This window comes from Protopterus annectens, chromosome 6.part1, assembly GCF_019279795.1.
Source record: "Protopterus annectens isolate FY-2018-M chromosome 6.part1, PAN1.0, whole genome shotgun sequence".
Taxonomy (NCBI): domain Eukaryota; kingdom Metazoa; phylum Chordata; order Ceratodontiformes; family Protopteridae; genus Protopterus; species Protopterus annectens.
The window spans coordinates 326,317,352-326,340,194 of NC_056738.1; the positions used below are offsets into that span (position 1 = coordinate 326,317,352).

General features: G+C 42.6%; 1 protein-coding gene across 1 annotated transcript in view; it reads left to right on the forward strand.

Moving 5' to 3' along the window:
• Positions 1–22,843, forward strand: part of WDR74 (WD repeat domain 74) — a gene marked incomplete in the record, with an annotated part of 481,100 nt that overhangs the window by 81,626 nt on the left and 376,631 nt on the right. The window contains 1 exon segment of the mRNA XM_044075744.1: positions 7,019–7,140. Coding sequence (XP_043931679.1) covers positions 7,019–7,140 — 122 coding nt within the window.

Here is a 22,843-nt window from a genome sequence, read left to right on the forward strand (position 1 = left end):
CGTCTGTATATTTTTGCTTCTAAATATTTTGGCTCAACATTTAACTGTCCAGAAATGTCGTCGGTTAGCAATCCGACTACCGGAATACCTAAAAAACGCAAAGAAAAAGACAGAGACAGACCGTCGAGGTCCAAAACCGACGACGAAGCTTCTCCTAAGCCACTCGCCGGTTCGCCATTACTCAGTGAGGAGCTTTCGCAGTCCCTGATACCCGCTACTTTTGATTCGCAGGCCTCTACTGAGACCCATTTGGAGTCCGGTATGCTGCGAGATACTTTAAGTATTGAACCCGCAAATGTCTCTACCTTAGATTGGTCCGGAGCCGCTGAGCAGGCACCGGCTTCTGAGAGTGTTTTCAGGTCTAAAGATTTGTATATTAAACCGATGCCATCTTCAAAACTAAGGCAAAAAACTACTTCTTTGTCTAAAAAACTGACGCTTGGGCCACGTGTACAGGCCCCAATGCCTAAAAACAAATTATCAAAATGGCTGAGGTCTAATTTCCTTGATCAGGGGTACCCATCCCCATCCTGCTAAGAGGCCTAGGCAAGGCACTGACTATGAATCTTCAGATCGGGTTTCTATTTCTTCTGATTCCTCTTCTGATCAGGAATTATCTATTCCCACTTATGAACACTCTGATGCAGAAGATTCCATCCCTTCTGCTTCTCCTCCTTAGGATTTTTCTTTTGAAGAAACTTTGCATACCTTAAGGGAACACTTTCACTGGGAGAGTCAGGATTTCTCAGAATCTAAAGAGAGACTTAGGGTTTTTCTTCTACTGTCTCAGCATAGGCCTTTGGCTATACCTCCTGTTCTAGACATTGTTGATGATGTTTTCTTAGAGTCCAGTATGACTCCTGATTCCCTGCCTCCTGCTCCTAGTAAGCCAGACAGACACTACAGGGTTCCTGACTCCCACAAATTCCTTTTTAAAAACCCTACTGCTGACCTTGAAACCATTTTTCAGGGTCCCAAGGGCGTTAAGGATTCTACTGCTAAAAATCCTACCCCTTCTGATAGAGATTCCAGGGCGCTGGATGTATGGGGTAAGAAGGTTTACACGTCTGCAACTTTGACAATCAGGGCTTTAAACTGTCAATTTCATATGCTTAAATTTCAACAGCATGTCATGGGTTTACTTAAACAGAAAATTATGTTGATTTCTGACTGTGTGGAAAATAGAGTTACAGGATTTATTGCATTCAGCTGGACAAGTTGGAAAACATACTTTGCAATGTGGTTTTGATTCCTTGGAGGCCTCTTGCAGCGCTGCTGTAACTAGATCTGTGATAAGAAGGCATGCTTGGCTCAAGGAGCAAAATCTGCCTGACCATGTTAAAGCAAAATTATTGGATGCTCCTTTACAACAGGACAGTCTATTTGGTAGTAAGGCTGAATAAGTTTTGAAAAAGATGGAAGATAAAGCTAAATCTATGCAAACTGTGAAAGATTTCCTACAAGTGCAGCCACCCAGGTTCATTAGGCACTGGCCTACTAAGAACTGGTAATTTCCAGTACCAACCAGAGCCGCTCAGGTCAAACCCAGACATTCCAAAGGCTCCAGGTTTCATTCGCAAGGAACTTCTAGAACAAAGCAATGGGGTGCCTTTACCTCCAAATCTGGAAGTAACAAGCCACTTTCCTACGGTAAACAGTCTCAATGACTTTCCACTGCAATCACCAAGGACTTATCTTTTGGCCGCCCCTTTAGGGGGAAAACTGGCACTTAATGCACAAAACTGGCAACTGATTACCCAGGACAAATGAGTTTTAAATATAGTATCCCAGGGATACAGATTTCATTTCCACACATTGCCAATCCCAAAGGGATGGCCAGATCTGCCTCCACATCAGTGGGCAGAGGCCCAGAAACAAGTTATGTCCCTCATGAATATGGGGGCTATTCACCCAGTACCAGAAAAGGAAAAGGGACAAGGTTTTTATTCAAGACTTTTCCTGGTATCCAGAAAAGAATAATCATGGCGTCCAATTCTGGACTTATCCATTCTAAATACATTTCTGGACATTCCATAATTCAAGATGCTGACTCTCCAACAGTTACTACCTATGCTAGGCAAGGATGCCTGGTTGGTAACTCCTAGACTTAAAAGAGGCTTGCCTGCATATCCCAATCAGGGGATCTTGCAGAAGATACCTCGGCTTCAAAGCAGGCTAGTTGCATTACCAGTTCTCTGCACTGCCCTTTGGCTTATATACTGTGCCCAGGGTCTTCACAAAGTGCCTGGCACCAGTAATTGCATTTTGCAGGCAAAGAAATATTCAAATTTATCCATACCTGGACGATTGTGTAATTCAGTCAGAAAACAAGGACAATCTTCTAAAACATCTGGCATTTGTAAAAAGGCTTCTAACTTGTCTAGGGTACACCATAAACGAAAAGAAATCACAACTGGTACCCTCTCAAATAATTACATTCCTGGGTGCAAGCTTGAATACAACTGCCCAGATGACTTACCTTACGCCAGAAAAATAAATTCAATTGATGACTGACTTCAAACAGGTGGCCACAAAAACCCAGCTAATCTGCAAGACAAATTCTGCAGGCCTTGGGGTTCATGGCCTCCTGCATTCTTCTAATTCCATATGCAAGACTGCATATGAGGAAACTTCAGTAGTACCTAAAAAGCTTATGGAGTCAACATTGACACAGCCTGGAAACAATGATTCTTATCATTCTTTACCTGCAACTAGAGTTCCTGTGGTGAGCAGAGGCCTGCCACCAAAACAAGGGACTGTCATTCATTCCATCCCCTGCCACCCAAACCCTGACTACAGACGCATCAGATTATGCTTTGGGGGGGGGGGGCGCATCTGGCAGGGAGATGTAATCAGGGCCAATGGAGCCCAAATCAAATGCACTTACATATCAATCAGAAAGAGATGCTAGCTGTACAGAATGCTCTGACAGCCTACTGATAAAGACAGACAACACCACAGTCATGTGGTACATAAACAAGCAGGGGGTACCCATTCCTACCCCCTTTGCAGACTAGCCATGGCATTGTGGAACACGGCCTTGACTTATCAAATACATCTACAAGCTCAATTCCTGCCAGGAAAGCAAAATACTCTGGCAGACGAACAAAGCAGAAATCTTATGGACCCACACGAATGGAAACTTGATCCACAAATCTTCAGCATGTTGACATGCAAATGGGGGAGCCCAGACATAAATCTTTTTGCCTTACCCCAAAACTATCAGTTGGACAAATTCTGCACAAGAATTCATCACAAAAAAGCTTGGAAAGTGGATGCTCTATCCTTCAGCTGGAAAAACCTATCAGTCTATGCCTTCCCCCCTCTGCCTCTGCTCTCCAAGGTCCTACTAAAAGTCAGACAGGAAAAAACAAAAATGATTCTGATTGCTCCAGACTGGCCTCGCCAACACTGGTACCTGCTCCTGCGCAATATGTCCCACCTTCCTCCATGGCACCTGCTTCAGACACCTTACCTACTGTCTCAGCAGAACGATCAAACTCTGCACACTCATCTCCAAACTCTGAATCTTACAGCATGGCTAATCAACTAATTTCACCAGTTACATCTCTCAGCAAACCTGTGATGGATGTCATTTTGGAGGAGAGAAGGCCTAGTACTAGAAAATCTTATGCTGGCAAATGGAAAAGATTCTGTGCCTGGAACCAAGCACAAGGATTAAGCACAAACAATGCCCAATATTCCTCCGATTCTGCAATACTTAACCGAGATGCTTCACAAGAGCCTGTCTTTTTCTTCCATAAAAATCCACGCCTCTGCCATTTCAGTTCATTACAACACAGAGCCTCCCTTCTTTTCTCATCCTCTGCTAAAGCAGTACTTCAGAGGGGCCAAAAATTTAAGACCTCCCAGGAGAGTACCAACTCCTGCATGGGACCTCAATTTTGTTTTGGAAAAACTCACTCTACCTCCTTTTGAGCCAGCTGCAACTGCAGACCTAAAATTTCTGTCTTGGAAAGCAGCTTTTCTTTTAGCAGTCACTTCAGCTAGAAGGATTTCAGAACTACAGGCTCTTATGACAGTGGAGCCTTTCAATATTTTTTACCCGGACAGGGTGGCTCTCAGGACCAATCCATCCCTTATGCCTAAAGTGGTATCTAGTGTGGCCCTTAATCAAACCATTCATCTGCCAACTTTCTTCCCAAATCCACAGAACAAGGGTGGGTGGATTCTGCATTCATTGGATGTACACAGACAACTAAGATTCTACTTAAACAGGACAAAATCTGTAAGAAAATCTGAACAATTACTGGTGACATTTGCTGCAGGGGCAGAGGGAAAGGCTATTTCAAAGCGGACTATTTCCAAATGGATAAGCTATTGTATTCATTTCTGTTATATGCACCATGGCAAATCTGTCCCCAAGGGGGTCAGATCTCATTCCACCAGGGCTGCATCTACTTCTGCAGCCTTTCTCAGAGGTGTTCCTACCAGAGACATTCTAGAAGCTGCTACCTGGAGCTCAGTTCATACGTTCATCAAACATTATCATTTACCTCTCTTCTCTAAATCTAAAGCAGACTTTGCCACTGCTTTCCTGCAGGGTCTTATAGCTGCTACTAATGCTGTATAAATCCATCCTCCCAGCCATAGCTTTGGGATTCTACCCAAATGTCATGACTGCAACAGTGAAACACGAAGAACGTAGTACAGTTGTGTACACTTACCATAAATGTAGATGTTCGAGTGTATTCACCGTTGCAGTCCTGGTTACCCTCCCTCCAGCCCCCTATTTTTTCTCTTACTATACCTCTCATTTCTGTTACTATCTTTAAAAGCCTTTTTGGTGTATTTGCTTTTGTTTGGAGGTATATGTTTTTTGTTTTTTATTCTACATACATATATATATTTATTTATTTATATTTTTGCTCCCCATTTGGGGGGCACCTGACATCTGGGGCAAAAAAAACTGATGTAATGGCGTCAGTTGCATGTTTTATACCCCTAACGACCTGACGTCATGGAAGAAGGGACAGCAACTGACGCAGGACCCAAGACTTTGTTAATCAGGCCGACTGAGGGCAACCTGCCAGCAGATTACCCAAATGTAATGACTGCAACAGTGAATGCACTCGAACATCTACATTTATGTTAAGCGTACACAACTGTACTTTCCTTCAGGAGACAGAAAATGGAATATTCTGTTGGCTTGGAATAACACTGTTATTTTTGGAATTTTTTGTGATAGTGCGGCGTGGCTCTGGTTGGGCCAAATTCTGAGATATCAGAACTAAGTAGTAGTTTTCAAGGGGTGCAGTTCATAAAAACATTTATCCAGGGAGAATAACTCTTGACAGTTTTTGTTGGGTACTGAAAAACATTGCCCTTTTTAACTGCCAAGCATAATGTTGGAGTCAACTAGCCAGTTAGAAAGTTTTGCTAGGTCTAGTTTTAGTTTTTTGATTACAGACTGAGACTGATTTGACCTGTAAGTTAATATGCCATCTACATGTAAGCAAATGGGTAGCTAAGGTAAATCGGAGGGGAGCTTGTTTATAAACAGAATAGAACAGGAGAATGGATGATCCAAAATCGAGAGACTGTAGATGGCAATGTAGGAGCCTATTTGAATTTTGAACGTTCTTTGACGGTGAAAGACCTTAAACCAGCTAAAGGCATTGATTATTGCATTAACAAAGGGATGGTTGGCAAATTCAAATTTGTTGGTTAAATCAACTAATGCTGTCCTTGACAAGTAGGCCCTTATCCAAGTTCTACAGCTTGTCATAGGTACGAGTGTATACTGTAGTCATTCTACTACTTCCAGACAATAGTTCATGTTGGTGGAGGGTAGTGTGTTTTGCCTAGTAAGTTATTCAGTGATTTGATCAGAGACTACACTTACCGGAGACTCGCTAAACAGAAATGGATCTAATGTCTGAGGCAAACTGAAGCTTGTTAACTTTAAATACAGGTTTAGTGTTTGCTTGTTTTTCCAGATGGAAGACCTAATGAAGTTAGTAAAGCACAGACTGTATAACTGAAGAAGTGGAACCAATTGGTAAGTCTGATAAACCAGTGGTGAATGCCCTCACCTCCTGCTTTGGGGTATCTGGAAGAATTTTCTCAAGGCTTTTCTTAGTTAGTTATTTTTTCTAAAAGGTTGTGAATTTTTGGGGGAGGCAATAACACTTGTGGGGTGGGAGTTAGCATGGCTGCGTCACAGAATTTAGTTCTCCAGTTGTACTTCCTGGTTGGACGTGTGTGTGTGTGTGTGTGTGTGTGTGTGTGTGTGTGTGTGTGTGTGTGTGTGTGTGTGTGTGTGTGTGTTTGTTTGTGTGTGTGTGTGTGTGTGTGTGTGTGTGTGTTTTTGCCAGGTCCTTATTTTTCCTCCCACATTCCAAAAACATGCTGTAGGTGAATTGGTGATCCTCTAAAATGTGGGCAACTATGTATGTACATCCTGTAATAGACTGGCATCCTGTCCTGGATTACTTTTTCTGCTTTATGCCTACTGAATCTCAGGAAAGTTTCTGACTCACCTCTGACTTTCAGCTGGATAAAGCAAGTACTGAAGATCCTTGCAACTGAAAATGACAACATGGTTCGTTTTCATTTTATATAAATGTATGATTGTGTATGTTATATGCAGTAATTCAATAAAGAGTTTTTTTTAAAAAAAAAAAAAAAGCAAGTTCTGAAGAAAGAATGAGTGAATAGAGCTGCCCATTTTATGGATTTATTTACAATTTTGTCTTACTATTTTTGAACCTAAGGTTGATTTGTAGAGATCCTGTACTGTGCCATACTGAAGTAGACACAGAATCTAGATACAAAGAGTGTGACTTAACAGTCAAATCAATGCAGTGCTGCAACTGTTGATGAAGGTGTGTACTTTATTAATACTAGCAGGTGAGATCATTGTGCACTGTGGACAAAAGATGTGTGGTACTGAAATTGAACAGTTGGGTATTTTGGCATATTGAATTCTTGACTTTACTTTTACATTGTATTTTACTGAATTGTGAATGAATACAAGTGCTCAACATCCTTGCAGGTACTTGTTGGGTGTTTAAATGGAACTGTGAAGACATTCAGCACAGAGAAAGGGAAATTCACAGAGTTTCAAGACTGCTCTGGTGGGGAGGGCCCATTCCAGGGACTTGCCATGTATGACAGGTAAGATGCTAGGCAGAATGCTTTACCATCAGCATTGCTGTGTAATCCTTCAACAGTACCTATTCAGATGCATGGTAGAAGTTTATTGCATTTGCTTGCCTTTCATTTTTCAGCCCCTGAATTAACTTTTTTTTTTGTATTTTGCATTGCAACATTTTCTTTATATGAAATGTGGCTTTTTTCAGAGATCTAGTATTGCATCTCACTTTGTATTTATTTGTATTATTTACAGTAGAGTGCCTGAAGATGTACTGTTTAAATACAAGAAAAATGGGGGAATAAGAGGAGTACTCACTGTAAAGCTATCAGTAACATGTAATACTAAATTAGCGGGATAGAAAGTGCTTTGTATAATTAAGGAACCAAATTCTAGTAGTAAGCATGCATGGTTTCTTGTATCCAAGACATGCATTGTAGTCCTTATGACTATTTGACATGGCTACAGGATACTTAATTTTTTATTGTTGACAAGGGGAAACTTTGTCACCTTTTGGATTGCCAGCTAGCCCACATGAAGCAGGAAATCAAAAGAGGGAAGTTATCACCAGAAGGAGATCAGTCCCCAGTGGAGCCCCCCCCCCCACACACACACATTTCTGCGCTGGGACTATTCCTGTTTGGCATCCATTTCTCTGAAGTAAAAGCTAATACTAAATGGCTCTGGCTGACTTCTTGCACATAATTGCAAGCTAAGAGCAGTCATTGAATCCTCAAATGATTTAGCCATCCTGTAGGAAGACTTATTCCAAATAAATAACTGCCAAAATCATGGACTGAAACCAAATGCCAAAAATTGCATCAGCATGTCCTTTTGGAAGTCATCTACCCTGAGGAACTACCACATTGACAATACACCACTACGAGCGGACTCAGTTGTTCAGGTTTGGGAACTTGCTTGGACAGTAACCTGGCTATCAACCAACATGTATACAGTGTCATAAGAAGGTCCTGGTATATTGCACAGCTTATAAACAAAGTGCTTGTGTATAGATTTAGGGATGCCATTGTCTGCCTTTACTCAGCCTTCATTAGACAAATTATTGAGTATAAAGCCCTCTTTGGCATGTGTACTTCCAGAGATTTGCAGCAGCTGGAACACCCACAAAGATCCCTTACTAAAAAGGTACAAGGCCTAAACAATATATCCTACATGGACTGAGTGAAGGCCCTATCACTATATTCTGTATCCTACAGACCGCTAAGCAATGATGTGTGTCTGGCATAAAAGACACCCTCCAACCCACAACTGATGGATTTACTGCATATCAGCAAGTGTAATGGCATCAGAAATACTCTGTCTAGGGATCTAAACCTCTTCTGCAACATCAGCTGAATGGTTTGGAAGGACGGGTATATCTTGTAGAGGATACTGCTGCTCTGGAACAAACTCTCCATCCATATAAAGCAAAGCTCATCCCTGTCCATATTCAAGTGCAACTTGGATCTGTAGTTGGAAACAGAAATTTTACCCCAGGATTGCCTCTTGTACTGCTAATGGGCAGAGGCAGCTCCTATTTTTTTTCCCATTCATGGGACCCCTCAAGTTATCTATGGTATGATCCCAGTTATTTTTACTAGGAATAATATACATTTATCAGCCATAGGATAGGCAAGGGCAGTCTAACAACAAATGGGGTACATTAATTCAAGCACCAGTAGGAAACCTGGCTAGGCTTAAAATGCTCCACAAGGGCAGCTAGCCTAGTACTCGCCCATGAACCTATAAATGGACTGGTCATTGACACCCTTCAGCTATAATCTGAGTTACATGGAAAATGCAGCCAAAGGAATAACAGAGGTAGAAATAGTTTAAAATAAATGTACACTTTCAAAAAAATTAGTGTTAAATATTTATTTATTTATTTCAGTTTGATTACCAGGGAAGTCCACTGGGCCACGAAGTACCCATTTTCAGTGGAAGCCCTGGGAGAAAAGCTCCAAAGGCAGTACAATCAATTAAATGTCCAAACAGTAAGAATACATAATAAGAACAAACAGTAAGAATACATAAAATAACAATGCAAAATAACAAGAACATAACCTTTTTTTTTTTTTAGATAATTTGCAATATTGTTTTTTTACAGTCAACTGGGAGTAGGCTAAATCATTTTTGGGGATTAGAAATGAAGTCTGAGAGTAGATTTGTGAAGGGGTAAAGAGGGGCTTAGTTTAGAAAATCTGTATGATTTATATAGGGTGAAAGCAGGAACATATCCATTTGGAGGAAAGGTGTGAGTAGAGTTGGGTCTTGAAGTGATCTGTGTTAGCTATAGTCCTCAGTGATGGAGGGAGAGAGTTCCATTTTTTGCCTAGAGAGAAGGATAGTAGTAGCTTGCCAGCGGAATGTTTAGGTCTGTGAATGGAGATTAGGCTTTGGTGTTCTGATCTCAAAGATCGGTTAGGGATGTAAGGGGGAAGGATGTTGGATAAAGCTGGGCATTTTTCTGTATAGAATATTAGTTTGTAAGCTGTTGTTAGTTGAAGATAGTCAAGATGGTTAGGGAGTTCTAACCAATTCAGAGATTGAAGGGTAATGCAGTGGTGGGTTGAGGTTTTGGATTTAGTGGCAAATTTAGAGATCTTGTTATAGCAAGCTTCAAGTTTAGAGGTGAGGGAAGCAGACAGATTAGTTAGAAGAGGGGCATCATAAAGGAGAGAGGGAAGGAGGTAGGTGGTTGCTAAGGTGTGCCTAGAGGAGTTTGAAAGAAATAGATTATTCCTGTAGAGCATGCCTAACTTTTGGTGGATTTTTTTTATGTTTTGTTGTATGTGGAGATCGAATTTGAGGTGTTCATCAATGATAATGCCAAGGAGTTTAGCGTAGAGGACTACTTCTATAGGAGTGTTGGTTTGGCTTAGGATGTTGAAAGTGGTTTTGTCAAATGAAGAAGCCTTGGTAGGGGGGAAAATTAGTATTTTAGATTTATTGGAGTTGAGGGAGAGAGAGTTTTTGTGCATCCAGTTTGCTGTCGTGGAAAAAGCTATTTGAGTTTTGGACAAAGGTTCAGAGAAGTTTGGGGCAGCACAGACTAAGGTAGAGTCGTCAGCATATTGGATGACTGTAGTGTCAGGGAGGGCGGAGTGAAGGTTATTTATGAAGATGTTGAAAAGTATGGGACTGAGGATGGATCCCTGAGGAACACCGGTCAGAGTAGGTAAGAAGGAAGAGGTAGAGTCCTTCCATCTGACAGCCTGAGATCTGCCAGAAAGGTAACTGGAGAACCAGGAAAGAGTATTAGGGGAGAGATTAAGGTTGGAGAGATGAGAGAGAAGGTGTGTGTGGGATATGGTGTCAAAGGTTTTAGAAAGATCTAACAGAACAGTGGATACAAGAAGACCAGAATCTCGGGCTTGATTAACAGTTTCTAAGAAGGAGAGTAGGGCAGTTGTGCTGTGGCCAGGTGGTGCACTGAATATGTGCAAGGCACAGTATACTTTGTTACTGTAATGATAATGCATGGTATCAAATTGTGCCTTACATACATACGTACATACATTATTATTATTTTTATTTTATTTTACATTTGTTTACTGAGAAAGTCCGACTGGACACATCCTTTTTCAGCAGAGGCCCGGGAAGAAAAGCTCCATTTAGTACATATACATACATATGTGAAAAACTTCCAAATATGTAGGCAAGACATATCAAAGTACAATTGGCAGTAGTTGCATTGCATAGCTTAAATGTGACTTATATACATCAGTAAAGGATGAGATAACAGTAGACTGTAGTACATTGGGATATAGTGTGTTATTCTCACAAGTATTATACACTCTAATAGTACACTAGAAAAATTTTATGAAGGAATGAGAAGATATAGATAGTAAGAGAGTGAAGAGGTTGTAGTATATGTAAAACCCCAAAGTGTGTGACGGCAGCTTTTAGGCAATGATGAATAAAGTAGGTTATTAGAAGGTTGATTAAATTATGATGTTATAGATTCTGAGAGTTTACTTAATCAGGAAGATTTGTATAGGAGACAGTTGAGAGTGAGATGTTTTCTGTCAATTGATGGTGGAACATGGGCAGAGTGATTTGGTAATGAAGTGTTTTAGGTTAGTTTTGAATAGAAGTAGGGATGTTATGGAGGTAATATTGACTGGCAGTTCATTCCAGATTTTACCTATGTAGTTAGCAAACAGGGAATCCCCTGCTTGGTTTTTGGATAAGTAGGTTTTTATTTCTTGTTTGTTGGAGGAGAGTAGTAGTCTATTGGTAATGTAGGGTTGAAGAAGGGTTTGTAAGGATGGTACTTTGTCTGGATTTGAGCAAAATTCTTGGGTCATTGTTAATTGTGTATCGTGTAGGAGATGGGAGAGTTGTAGCCAGTTGAGTTGCTTGAGTGAAAGGCAGTGGTGTGATCTAGTTGGTGAATTTGTGGCATATCTTGCTATTTTATTATAGCAGGACTCAAGTTTTTGTAGTTCAAATTTCTTGAGATTAGTGAGAATGAGGGCTGCGTATAATAAGGTGGATATCAAATGTGTTCGAGAAATGGCTGTGTTGTTATCTTTGGTACAGTAGTGTTTATTCCTGTATAAAGTACTTAGTTTTTTATGCACCTTTTTCACTGTTTGGGAGATGTATATATCAAATTTAAGTTTGCAGTCGATTTCTACTCCTAGCAGTGTAGTGTGTGGTGATGGGGTGATTATAGTATTGTTGATTGAGGAGATGAAGGTGTTAGAGGGGAAAAGTCTTATTAGGGAGGAATACCATTAGTTTGTTTTTCTTAGGGTTTAAGATTAGATTAGCATTTGTGAACCAGGTTTCTACATCATGAAAGGCTTTGAGTTAGTCTGCAGATCCAACAGAGAGGGTGCAGAACAGATCATTGTGGAGTCATCTGCATACTGAATGAGTGATGCATGTGTGGTTGATGGATGAAGTTTGTTAGTAAATATAGAGAATAGAAGTGGGCCTAGGATAGAACCTTGAGGCACTCCAAGAGTGACTGGTAATAGGGGTGATAGTTTGTTGCTAAGAGACTGCTTGTTGCATGGTTCTGAGACTACCTCACAGGATGGCAAGTGTGGAGTTTGAGGAATGAAGGTTTAGTGAGGGTATTCAGTAGGTTAGTGTGAGATACCATGTCAAAGGCTTTTGACAGGTCTAGGAAGATAGAAGACATAGTTGTTGTTAGTCCTATGGAAGTTAACAGTGTTAGTGAAAGACTAAGTGCCGTGGTTGTACTGTGGTATGGTCTGAATCCATGTTTGGTATTAGGAGATTGTTAGTAAAAAGGTGGCATATACATAGGTATATCACTCAAAACATCACTGATTAACAGTGAGCCAGAATCACTGAAGCTGTCACATTTAAAGGAAAACTCCACCCTAGAGCTAAAAAAAAAAAAATTCACTCTGTTTCCTGACCTGTTTTAACACCTCAAAATTACTCTAAATACCTTATTTGGAATTTTAGCCTGTTTTCCACAACATGGCTACCAATGGGGCTTGATGCATCAGTGTGATCTTGTACTCCCTCAACCCTTTCTCTTTCCCATAATACTTTGTATGACTCATGCCAGACATAAGGAAGTAACTGAATTCCCATGCCATTGAAATATGGGATTTGGGATAGGGTTACCACCTGTCCCACTTTGCGAGAGACAGTCTCTCTTTGGGCAGTTGTGTCCCGTAAAAAATGGCAAATGTCCTGAGATTTTAGGACAAAATTATTTTCTGTATGTTATGTAATATTTGCATAAAACAATTATGTATCTGAAACACCTAAATGTTATAAGAAACAGAATAAGCAACTAAATGCTATAAGAATAAGCTTTTATTTAGGCAAAAAAGTGAAGTTCTGTCCTTTGTACTGGCCGTGGGTATGTTTCGTCCTGCAAAATGTGATGTCTGTACCAAAAATGTCACACTTTGGGCATGTGAAAAGGTGGCAACCCCAATTTGGGAGGGTCACTGTTATTTTCTTTACCTTCTGTAAAAGGACTGCTGCTTTTCTGTCTCTAATCACCCTTATTTATGTTTGGCACAGACCTTGTTTTACACTATACTTAGAAGTTATCCAGCTACACTCAGAAAAGTAACTAAATTGCAGGTCTGTTTTCAGTGTTTTCTTTTGTAGTTTGATGAATTGATTCTGCAAGCATCTCTCAGTGCAGTGACAGTTTTAACACCTCTGAAGTAATGTGGGGGAAAGGGACTCTCAATTCCCTTGAACTGCAGAAGAAGACACTGAACAAAGACATGAAATTTAGTTACTTTTCTGGCTGTAGCTGGATAACTTCTAAGTAAGCTCTCCTTAGCAGCACAAGTTGCCAGACATTCTATAAAATGCAGCTATGATGCTGCTGAGGCTTCAGCCAGATCAGCTGTCTCAGCCTCTGTAATGCGCAGGTACTCCTGGCTTAGACTAGAACACCTCCCTGATGATTTTGAAAACAAGATCTTAGATGCTCTCCTGAACAATAAATTCCTCTTTGGCAAACAATTTGCAGAACTATTCAAAAGCTTGCAGGAAAAAAAGCAAGGAACTTCAGGACCTCAAACAATTATTGGTCTCACCGGTTCCAAAATTCTATTGGAACTACCCTGCTAAACGTGCCTTTGATAGGAGAGCACCTACTCCTTCCTCTTCAAAACACAGGACAGAGTCTAGAAAATCTTCACCCTCCAGGACTACCTCTTCCCAATCCACCCCCAGGCAGCCCTTTCCAGACAGACCAAATAATGAGTGACTGCCTAAACCACCTTCCCCTTTCTACCCACCTCTCTGTGTCTACCCCTTTGGCAGCATATCACTTCAGACCGCTGCATCTTGTCAGTAGTGGAAAAGGGTACTTTATGACCTGGCAAGAAAAACCCATCCCAAAAAAGCATACCGCTCCCTCCAAAAAAACACCACCACCTGATACCCCAGATCATCCAAGATTTACTGTTACAGGGGACCATAGAAAGGGTTCTCACAGACCAAGAAGGTCAAGAGTTTTACTCCAGGCTCTTCGTGGTCCCAAAAAAGGAGGTCCCTTGGAGGTCTATACTGGACCTCTCCTTGTTAAACCCCTTCCTTCGGGTACCTTCCTTCCGTATGCTATCCCTTCAAGCCCTTCTTCCACTACTGACACCCAGTGCTTTCATGGTTACTTTGGACCTGAAGGAAGCATACCGCAATATCCCCATTCACCCAGACTACAGGAGATTTCTACACTTTGCTGTGCTATCCTCAGTTTACTGCCTTGTTCTATGGTTTATCTGCAGCACCAAGGGTCTTTACAAAGTGTCTTGCCTCCATAGTAGTCTACTGCCAAACAAAAGGCATACAAATATACCCTTATCTGGATGACCTCATCCAAGCAGAAGAGGCAAGTACTCTCAAGACGCACCTGAAACTCGCTGCCCCTCCTCCCAAGTCTGGGGTTTACTCTCAACCTAACAAAATCCTCCCTTACTCCATCCAAAGACCAAATTTTCTTGGGCTACAGAATAAGGACAAATTTGATGAAGGCCTGCCTTTCTTAAGAAAGGATCTCTTCCCTAAACAATTACTTCCAAGAGTTACTTCCAGTCAACCACATCACTGCCAGGCAATTCCTCTGTCTTCTAGGCCTCATGGCATCTACTCTTTCTGTGTTACCCCTTGGCAGGTTGCATATGAAGAAGTTCCAGTGGTACTTGAAAAAGTCTGGTCCCAGCACAGTCGCCCACTGGAATTTCAGGTGCCCTGCCTGAAGAAGGAGTTGAGGTGGTGGATCCAACAAATCAGCTAAAATCCAGGCCTTCCTCTGCAACCGAAGTCAGTGGAATTCATGCATACAGATGCCTCTGATCTGTGATTGGGGGCCGCTATGAACGGTCTCAAGGTACAGACTCAGTGGGAGCCCTCTCTCCAGAGGAAACCCATTAATGTGAGGGAAATTACTGCTCTCCTAGCTCTAAAGACCTTCCTCCCTCTAATGCAACCTGGTGCCCTTCAAGTCTTCACAGACAACACCATTGTGATGTGGTACATCAACAAGCAGGGGGTGACCAGATCCTATTTACTGTACAGGATAGCAGTACAGGCATGGGAGTTGGCCACCCAGTACAGTGTCATACTACAGGTGGTCTACATCCCATCTCAGGACAATTATCAGGCAGATGCCCTCAGCAGATCATTCTCTCAACATCATGAATGGATGTTACACAGAGATGTTTTCTTAGACATTGTCCACCAGTGGGGCACCCCACAGATCTGTTTGCCTGCCCTAAGAACAGACAACTACAGCTATTCTGCTCCAGACTCCCATCCCCACTAATATAGAAAGTGGATGCCTTTTCAGTTTCTTGGAAGAGGCTGTTCCTTTATGCCTCTCCCCCCCCCATCCCACTCATTCAGAATATCCAACTGAAAATTCAGACAGACAAACCAAAAATCTTGCTAGTGACCCCCTATCGGCCAAGGCAGCATTGGTTCCCCCTTCTTCTATCTCTTGCCAAGGGCAATCACCACAAGCTGCCTCACAAGTTAGACCTGTTCACACAAGAGAAGTGATTCCCTCATTCATCCTCCTCTGAAAACCCTCAGCCTAACCCTGTGGATGATAAACGTCTGATTCTCTTTAGACACCTCTATTCTGAGGACATACTGTCTGTCCTGCAGGAGGCCAGGAGACTCACTACCAGGAGAACCTATGTATCAAGATGGAAAAGGTTCTCTAATATGTGTCTCCAAAGGCAACTAGACCCCTTCCAAGTGGATGTTCCTCTAGTCCTAGCTTGTGTGTGAGCTAGTAAAATCAGAACTTTCATACTCCTCAGTGGAAGTCCATTTATCAGCCATTTCAGCCTGCTTACCTGTTGATCCACTCCTATTATCGTGATTGGAGGTGAAACTTTTTCTTAAGGGGGTTCTCCATATCAGACCACCAAGAAAACCTATCCCTCCTCCATGAGATCTGAACTTCGTACTGGAGAAACTTACACTGCCCCCTTTGGACCAGCAGCTTCTGATGCTTTAAAGATGTGTACCTGGAAGACTGTCTTGTTAGTAGCCTTTACTTCAGCTAGGAGAGTCTCTGAGCTGCAAGCACTCATGGCCATTCCTGCCTACACTATCTTCCACAAAGACAGGGTCATTCTTCATACCAATCCCTCCTTCATGCCCAAAGTGGTCAATGAACTGTCCCTTAACCAGTCTATCCATTTTCCCACTTTTTTCCCTTTGCTACAGAATGATAGTGAGAGAGTACTCCATTCCCTTGATGTTCACAGGCAACTGAGGTTTTATCTGCAGAAGACCAAAGAAAGCTGTATCCAAGCGGACAGTATCCTCTGGGATATGCAAAACTGTTACTTTCTGTTATTCTTTCCATGGTAGAGAGTTGCCCCACACTGTTAAAGCGCTCTCTACTACAGCAGTGGCCTCTTCAGGGACCTTTCTCAAAGGCCTGGACGTGGCCACTATCCTAGAAGCAGCCACATGGTCCTCTGTCCTTCACCAAACATTATAAATTGGACAACATCTCCAGAGCCAGGGCAGGATTTGCAAGAGCCATCCTACATGATTTCCTGGAGACTGCTAATTCTTCCTCCATCCTTTGTCCTGTTTGAGCTGTGGTACTCTCCCACAAGTGAGAATACTGCAACTTGTGAATAGAAGGACATAGATTAGTTGTGTAAAATCTTACCATAACCATAGATGTCCTTCTCTTCCATGTTGCAGTATTCATTCCCTCCCTCCTACCACCCCCCCTACAGGACCCTTTCCCTGTTTGAATGGCATCATTCCTTTTCCTTAGACTATTGTCCAACTGGGCAGTCGGTTCTGAAGTCCTGTGCGTGCGGATGGTGTATGGCTCTGTGTGTGATATCCCACACACCTGACAACAACCAGGCTTAAGTTTTGGCATGGGAGCCAGACGTCTGAGGCAGAGGATCCCACAGTGAAAATACTGCAACATGGAAGAGGAGGACATCTATGGTTATGGTAAGACTTAACACAACTAATCTATATTACTCTATCCTGTGAGGGCCATGCTGTTTTTTGTAATTGGACAATTTCAACTTTTGCTAAAGGACTCTGTTCAGTTGATTAGGGGCTCTTGCATGTACAGACTTACTTCCATTAAGAAATCTTAGAATATTGGGATCTAAAATTTAGTTATCCCTACTGGAATAAAATGAAATTTAAAAGTGAATGCCTTGAATCCCAAAAAGCTAAAATTGGGACAGCGTCACTCATCAAAACCTTGAAAGTCCTACTGTGCAGTCACGTACCTGGTTGTTTTTTGGCCTACAGGCTATTAAAAGTGAAGAAAAGAAGATAATAGAACTGACAGGCTAAATGAGGATAGCAACCCAGTACCCAATTTTATAGCAATAAATAGAGCTTTTATGAGACTGTTTTGAGCTCTGTGATTCTGCCATGTCATCCTTCGAGAACTGATCCCCAAAACCCGTAACAACTTTTCACCAGGGGAGCAAGTCAGATTGTTTAATTGTGAATTGCACTTGTGTCATCTGACATGGGAGAAGTTAACAATCAAATGACGAAGTCCTGGCCTGGATGTTATCGTTTGAAGTTTACAAGAAAAGCAGGATCATGCAGGACAAGGGAGGCACTACTGAATCTTTAAAAATGTCTTTAATTCCCGTTTTACTCAAACCCATTAAATAGTGATTAAGATACCCAATAATTTTCACACAACACAGTTCAGCAGAGAATAATAATCTCTTTTATTGCAAAAGAGAAACACATAAGTGGGAGATGAGAAAATCAGTCATGTCTCCTTGAACACACAGATATGAAATTTTTATACTTTATTGGATGAAAACTAGCTTTATTGTATAAAGTCTTAGAACAACCACTGACCAATTAAAAATAAACCGTACTGCATTAATTTTGCTAACTAAGATCTCCTGACTCCTTGTTTATAACTTTCCATGTTTGGCATGAGTTCCGAATTCCATAATCGAACTTCCCACAAATAACAAAACTTTTTTCATTTCTATCCTGTCAGCAGTTGCTAATACTAGGCAGGTGGTAAATCATCAGATGCATGCTGAAAAATACTCTGGAAATCCATATTGTTATGAAGGCATGTTAGAAACGAAATGTACACACTAACATTTTTCCTTCTCTGCATGCTTTGCTTTTCACTCTAGTAACTACCACACTATATCCTTATTAAGTGTGGAATCCAAGCTAAATTGGGTACTGAAATCAACTCCTTCTAGCCAAGCTGTCTTGCCCCCCCCCAGCTGGCTTTGTGAAAAGCCAGTTCATTTTTGACTATTAGGAGCCCTTGTAAGGCTGACTCATGCTTCCAAAAATTACCTCATATTAGCAGCAGTCATTTTTGTAAACTTTGGGAAAGTGTTTGATTCCATCGACTGGAATTACCTCTGGATAATGCTGACAGTTCATAAGTTCCTTCCTGCCATCTTCACAAGTTGTACACACTCTTTAAAAACTCCTCTAGAGACTGGTCCGTACTAATGCAATTAAATGTCTTATTTCCTCTCTTGAGATGATACCAAACAAGGGTGACCCCTTTCCTGCTAGCCACAGGATGTTTGGTTTTGAGTCGGATCACTTTGTACTGGTCAAGGCTTGATGCATCTTGAAGTTAAAGTTCTGTTTGCTGATTACTGATATGGTGTTGCGTGTTCAGTCTTTTTCAAACCTGTGGGTTACGATTCTGCCTTTGTAACTGACTCTGCAGTTAGCAAGCTAAAGCTTCCGAAGTTGAGCTCCCCCAGCTTACCCATAATCCATTGCTCCTCATAAATATCTCTGATCTCGTTTGCCGTGCATCAGCAACACATTTGGGTCCATTTAGAATGCCTCTGTGGGCATGTTTTCTTTGGCTCCAACTTCTGAACCTACCCCTCCATGCCTAGTCATCACATCAGGGCCAGGGCTATCAGTACAGAGTACATCCCCTCAGGATGTTTCTCCTAGACCTCATTCTCAGCCTTCCTCTGACTCCTCTTCCATCGGGTTCTCTCAGAGCTAGTCAGAGAATGAGGTGGACAGATTGATGGGGAAATTTCTCGGCACACAGATCCAGATGGGGTCATTCCAGCTCCATCTCTGACGGGATCCGCAAGCAGAGCTTCTCCCTGCAAAATAGTATCTCCTTCTCTGATCCGGCCTGCTGCTTCAGAGCTCCCAGATCTTTGGTCCCAGGGGCCAGGATGTTTGGCCTGATAGTTACCTCAACTTCAATTCCAACTCCTTCCCTGACTGGCTCGGTGCTGACCTAGTCAGGGCCGAGCGAGTCTCTGAGCCAAAGGTGTGTTGTCAATTCTGGAGGGGGGGGGGTGTGGCTTTGACTTTGACTTTGACTCTAAAGTTCTCTGAGCTGTCGCTTCCCTTCGGCACCTCAGCGTTTAACAGCTTGTTGTCGACTCCTCTCTTGGAGCGGAGGGCTGCTGGAGACTGGGCACAGTTGGCTCCTGAATCTTTGGAACAGAGAGTCTAGGACTATATACAGATTTTGGAAAAAGAGTTTATGCTTCTTCCACTTTCACCCTCAGTGTGTTGAACTATCTTTCCCACTTTATGAGGCTACAGAGGGACTTGCTTTAGGAACTGTCTGTCTCTGGCCCTGAGTCCATAACTGCAGAGGAGCAGAAATTCTTCTCTTCCCATATGGCCATTCCATAGTCCATTTCTAAAGCAACCATGAGGCTTCTCTCATGCAGTAGAGGGTATCTCTAGGGCAGCCGGTTCTGGCATTGCCATTCGGCATCATGCCTGAATGCATTTGTGTGATTTTGCAGAACCCTTTAAGGCATCATTCATCAATGTCCCCTTTGACGGTTCTTCCCTCGTTGGACCGATGGTATGAGACACACACACAGCGAGAAGGATGGAAAGATTCTGTCTGCCATCCGAATCCACTCCTCTACCCAACAAAGGTCCTTTTCCAGGAACCAGCATAGGGGAAATATGTTGTGGTTTAGGAAGTCCCAGGGTCCTTTCCAGGATGCTCGGGAAGATGTTTCCCCCAGGGACAGGGAGGGGAATAATTTGAGTGGTAGACACCACCCATGTGGTAGAGGAGGTCCGCAAAGTAAAGGATCTCGAGATACTCCTTCAGAGAGAGCCTCACAGTATCCCTGAAGGGTTGCCTTACTGTGCCTCTCTGGAGGCATTCGGGAGACGTTGTTCCTTGCACCTAGAAGCCTAGTTAGCCACCATGAATGACCGATGAGTGCAAAGAATCAGATCCAGAGGTTGCTGCATTCTCTTTTTAAACCTCCCCAAACCAAAACAAATCCTCCCCAATGTACCACTCAATCAGGGGGATGCAGCAGCTTTAGAAATCGCAAAGTTGCATCAAAAAAGAGTAATCCAGGAGATCCCTGCAGACCAGTGTGGATCAGGAATCTACTCCTGGTTATTTTTAGTTCCCAAGAAAACAGGGGACCTCAAGCCCATATTGGACCTGACATATCTGAACAAATCGGTGAAACACATGAAATTTAGGATGGTCACCGTTCAGTCCATCCTTCCTTTTCTACAGATGGATGACTGGATGTGCTCAATAGACCTGAAGGATGCATGCTATCATAACAAGATGAACAGGTGCTCCATAAGGTACAGAAGGTGTCTCTGTTACAGGCAGGGAGCCAGCCACTACCAGTTGCGAACACTTCCATTTGGTCTCACCACAGCCCCCAGGGTGTTCACCAAATGCATGACAGTAGTTGCAGCTCACCTCAGACTGCAGGAATTCCACTTGATGTTCATCGTGTTACACTGCTGCAGTCATTACACTTGGGTTATCCTGCCATCAGGCGGTTCCCCAGTCTGCCTGAGTTCCAAAGTCTTGGTCCGGCGTCAGTTGCTGTCACCTCCTCCCTGACGTCAGTGCGACAGGGGTATATAAGATGCAGCCGATGCCATTTTCTCCAGTCTTTCTTGCCGCGCGGTGCCCGAAGCAAAAGCAGTTTGCAAGTGCCGGTCGGCCGACTCCTGAGATTTTCATTTCTGAATCCAGAACAGACATCTTCTACAAAGCTAAGTACCCCGTTGGGGAAACCTTTTCTTGCCTCAGTCCGATGTCAGTAAAAGTTAATAACTGTATTTCTTGTGGGAAGCAAATACCTCATAAGGATTTCCATTCTTACTGCATCCCATGCCTAGGCCCAAACCACGACGTCACTGGTTGTCGGTTTTGTGCTAGGTTTAACAAGCGCACTATTAAACGTCTGTTTGATTTTGCCTGACATTACTTTGGCAGGAAATTTAATTATACGATGCCGTCAGAACTTCCATCGACTGCAGTTCATAAAAAGCGCAAAGACAAAGACAGGCATCCGAGGCCCAAAACGGACGACGAAACCTCTTCTAGGCCAGTCTCCAGTTCTCCGGTTTTCAGCGAGGTGCCTTTGCAGCCCCTGACGACCGCTTCTGCAGAACCACAGGCAGCCACCGACTCCTTAGTGGAGATGGCTGGGCCATCGGACTCCCAAGTTTTACAGACCACCGAAACCGGTCCTGCAGAGGGATCTGGTGTGCATGAGCCTCCTGCAACTTCAGAGGGTGTATTCAGACCTAGTCAGCTTAGCATTAAACCCTCTTCTAAATCTAAACCACCTCTTAAAACAAAGAAATCACAGTCTCCAGGGCAGGCCTCCATGCCTAAGAAACAAATGCTCAAAATGGCCGAAGATCTGATCACTCTGATCAGGGGATCCCATCCCCCTCCTGTTAAAAGGCCCAGACAGGATGTGGATTATGACTCCTCCGACCAGGTGTCCATTTCCTCAGACCTAGGTTATTCTTTACACCAGAGGGTTACTCTTTTGGGGAAACTTTACACACCATGAGGGAGCATGTCCATTGGGAAGGCCAGGATTATTCAGAATCCAAGAAAAGGCTCAGAGAATTCCTACTTTTACCTCAACACAGACCCCTGACTATTCCGCCAGTGTTAGATATTGTGGATGATGTGTATACTGAATCCAGCTTAAATCGTGATTCCTTACCTCCAGCTCCAGTTAAACCAGACTGGTATTACAGAGTCCCTGACTCACACAAATTTCTGTATAAAAGCCCAGTGGCAGACCCAGATACTATTTCTCAGGGACCCAAAGGGGTCAATGCCTATTCAGCAAAGAACCCAGTTCCCTCCGACAAAGGAGACTACAGATGGATAAAGAAAGTATATACATTTGCAACTTTAGCAATGAGACCTATGAATTGCCAATTTCACTTGTTAAAATATCAGCAATTTCTGATGTCACAGTTGAAACAAAAAATGCTTGCAGATTCAGATCCTCCTAATTTTAAGGAAATGCAGCATTTATTGCATGCTGCAGAACAAGTGGGAAAACATACTTTGCAATGTGGTTTTGATTCTTTAGAGGCCTCCTGCAGAGCAGCAGTTACAGGTTCTGTCATTAGAAGGCATGCATGGTTAAAGGAACATACATTACCAGATCATGTTAAAGCAAAACTACTGGATGCACCCTTGCAGCATGATGTCTTATTTGGAGTTAATGCAGAAGAGCTACTAAAAAAAATGGAGGATAAGGCAAAATCTATGCAAACGGTGAAAGATTTCTTACAGGTACAGCCTCCTCGTTTTAGCAGAAACTGACAAACAAAGAATTGGTCCTTTCCAGTTACAGACAGACCTCAAAGGGGCAAATACAGACGTCCAAGAGGCAGAGGACAGCCACAAGGTCCTTACAGGCCTCGACAATGGGGTGCACCAGGCCAGAAAGAAGGAGAAGACAGACAACA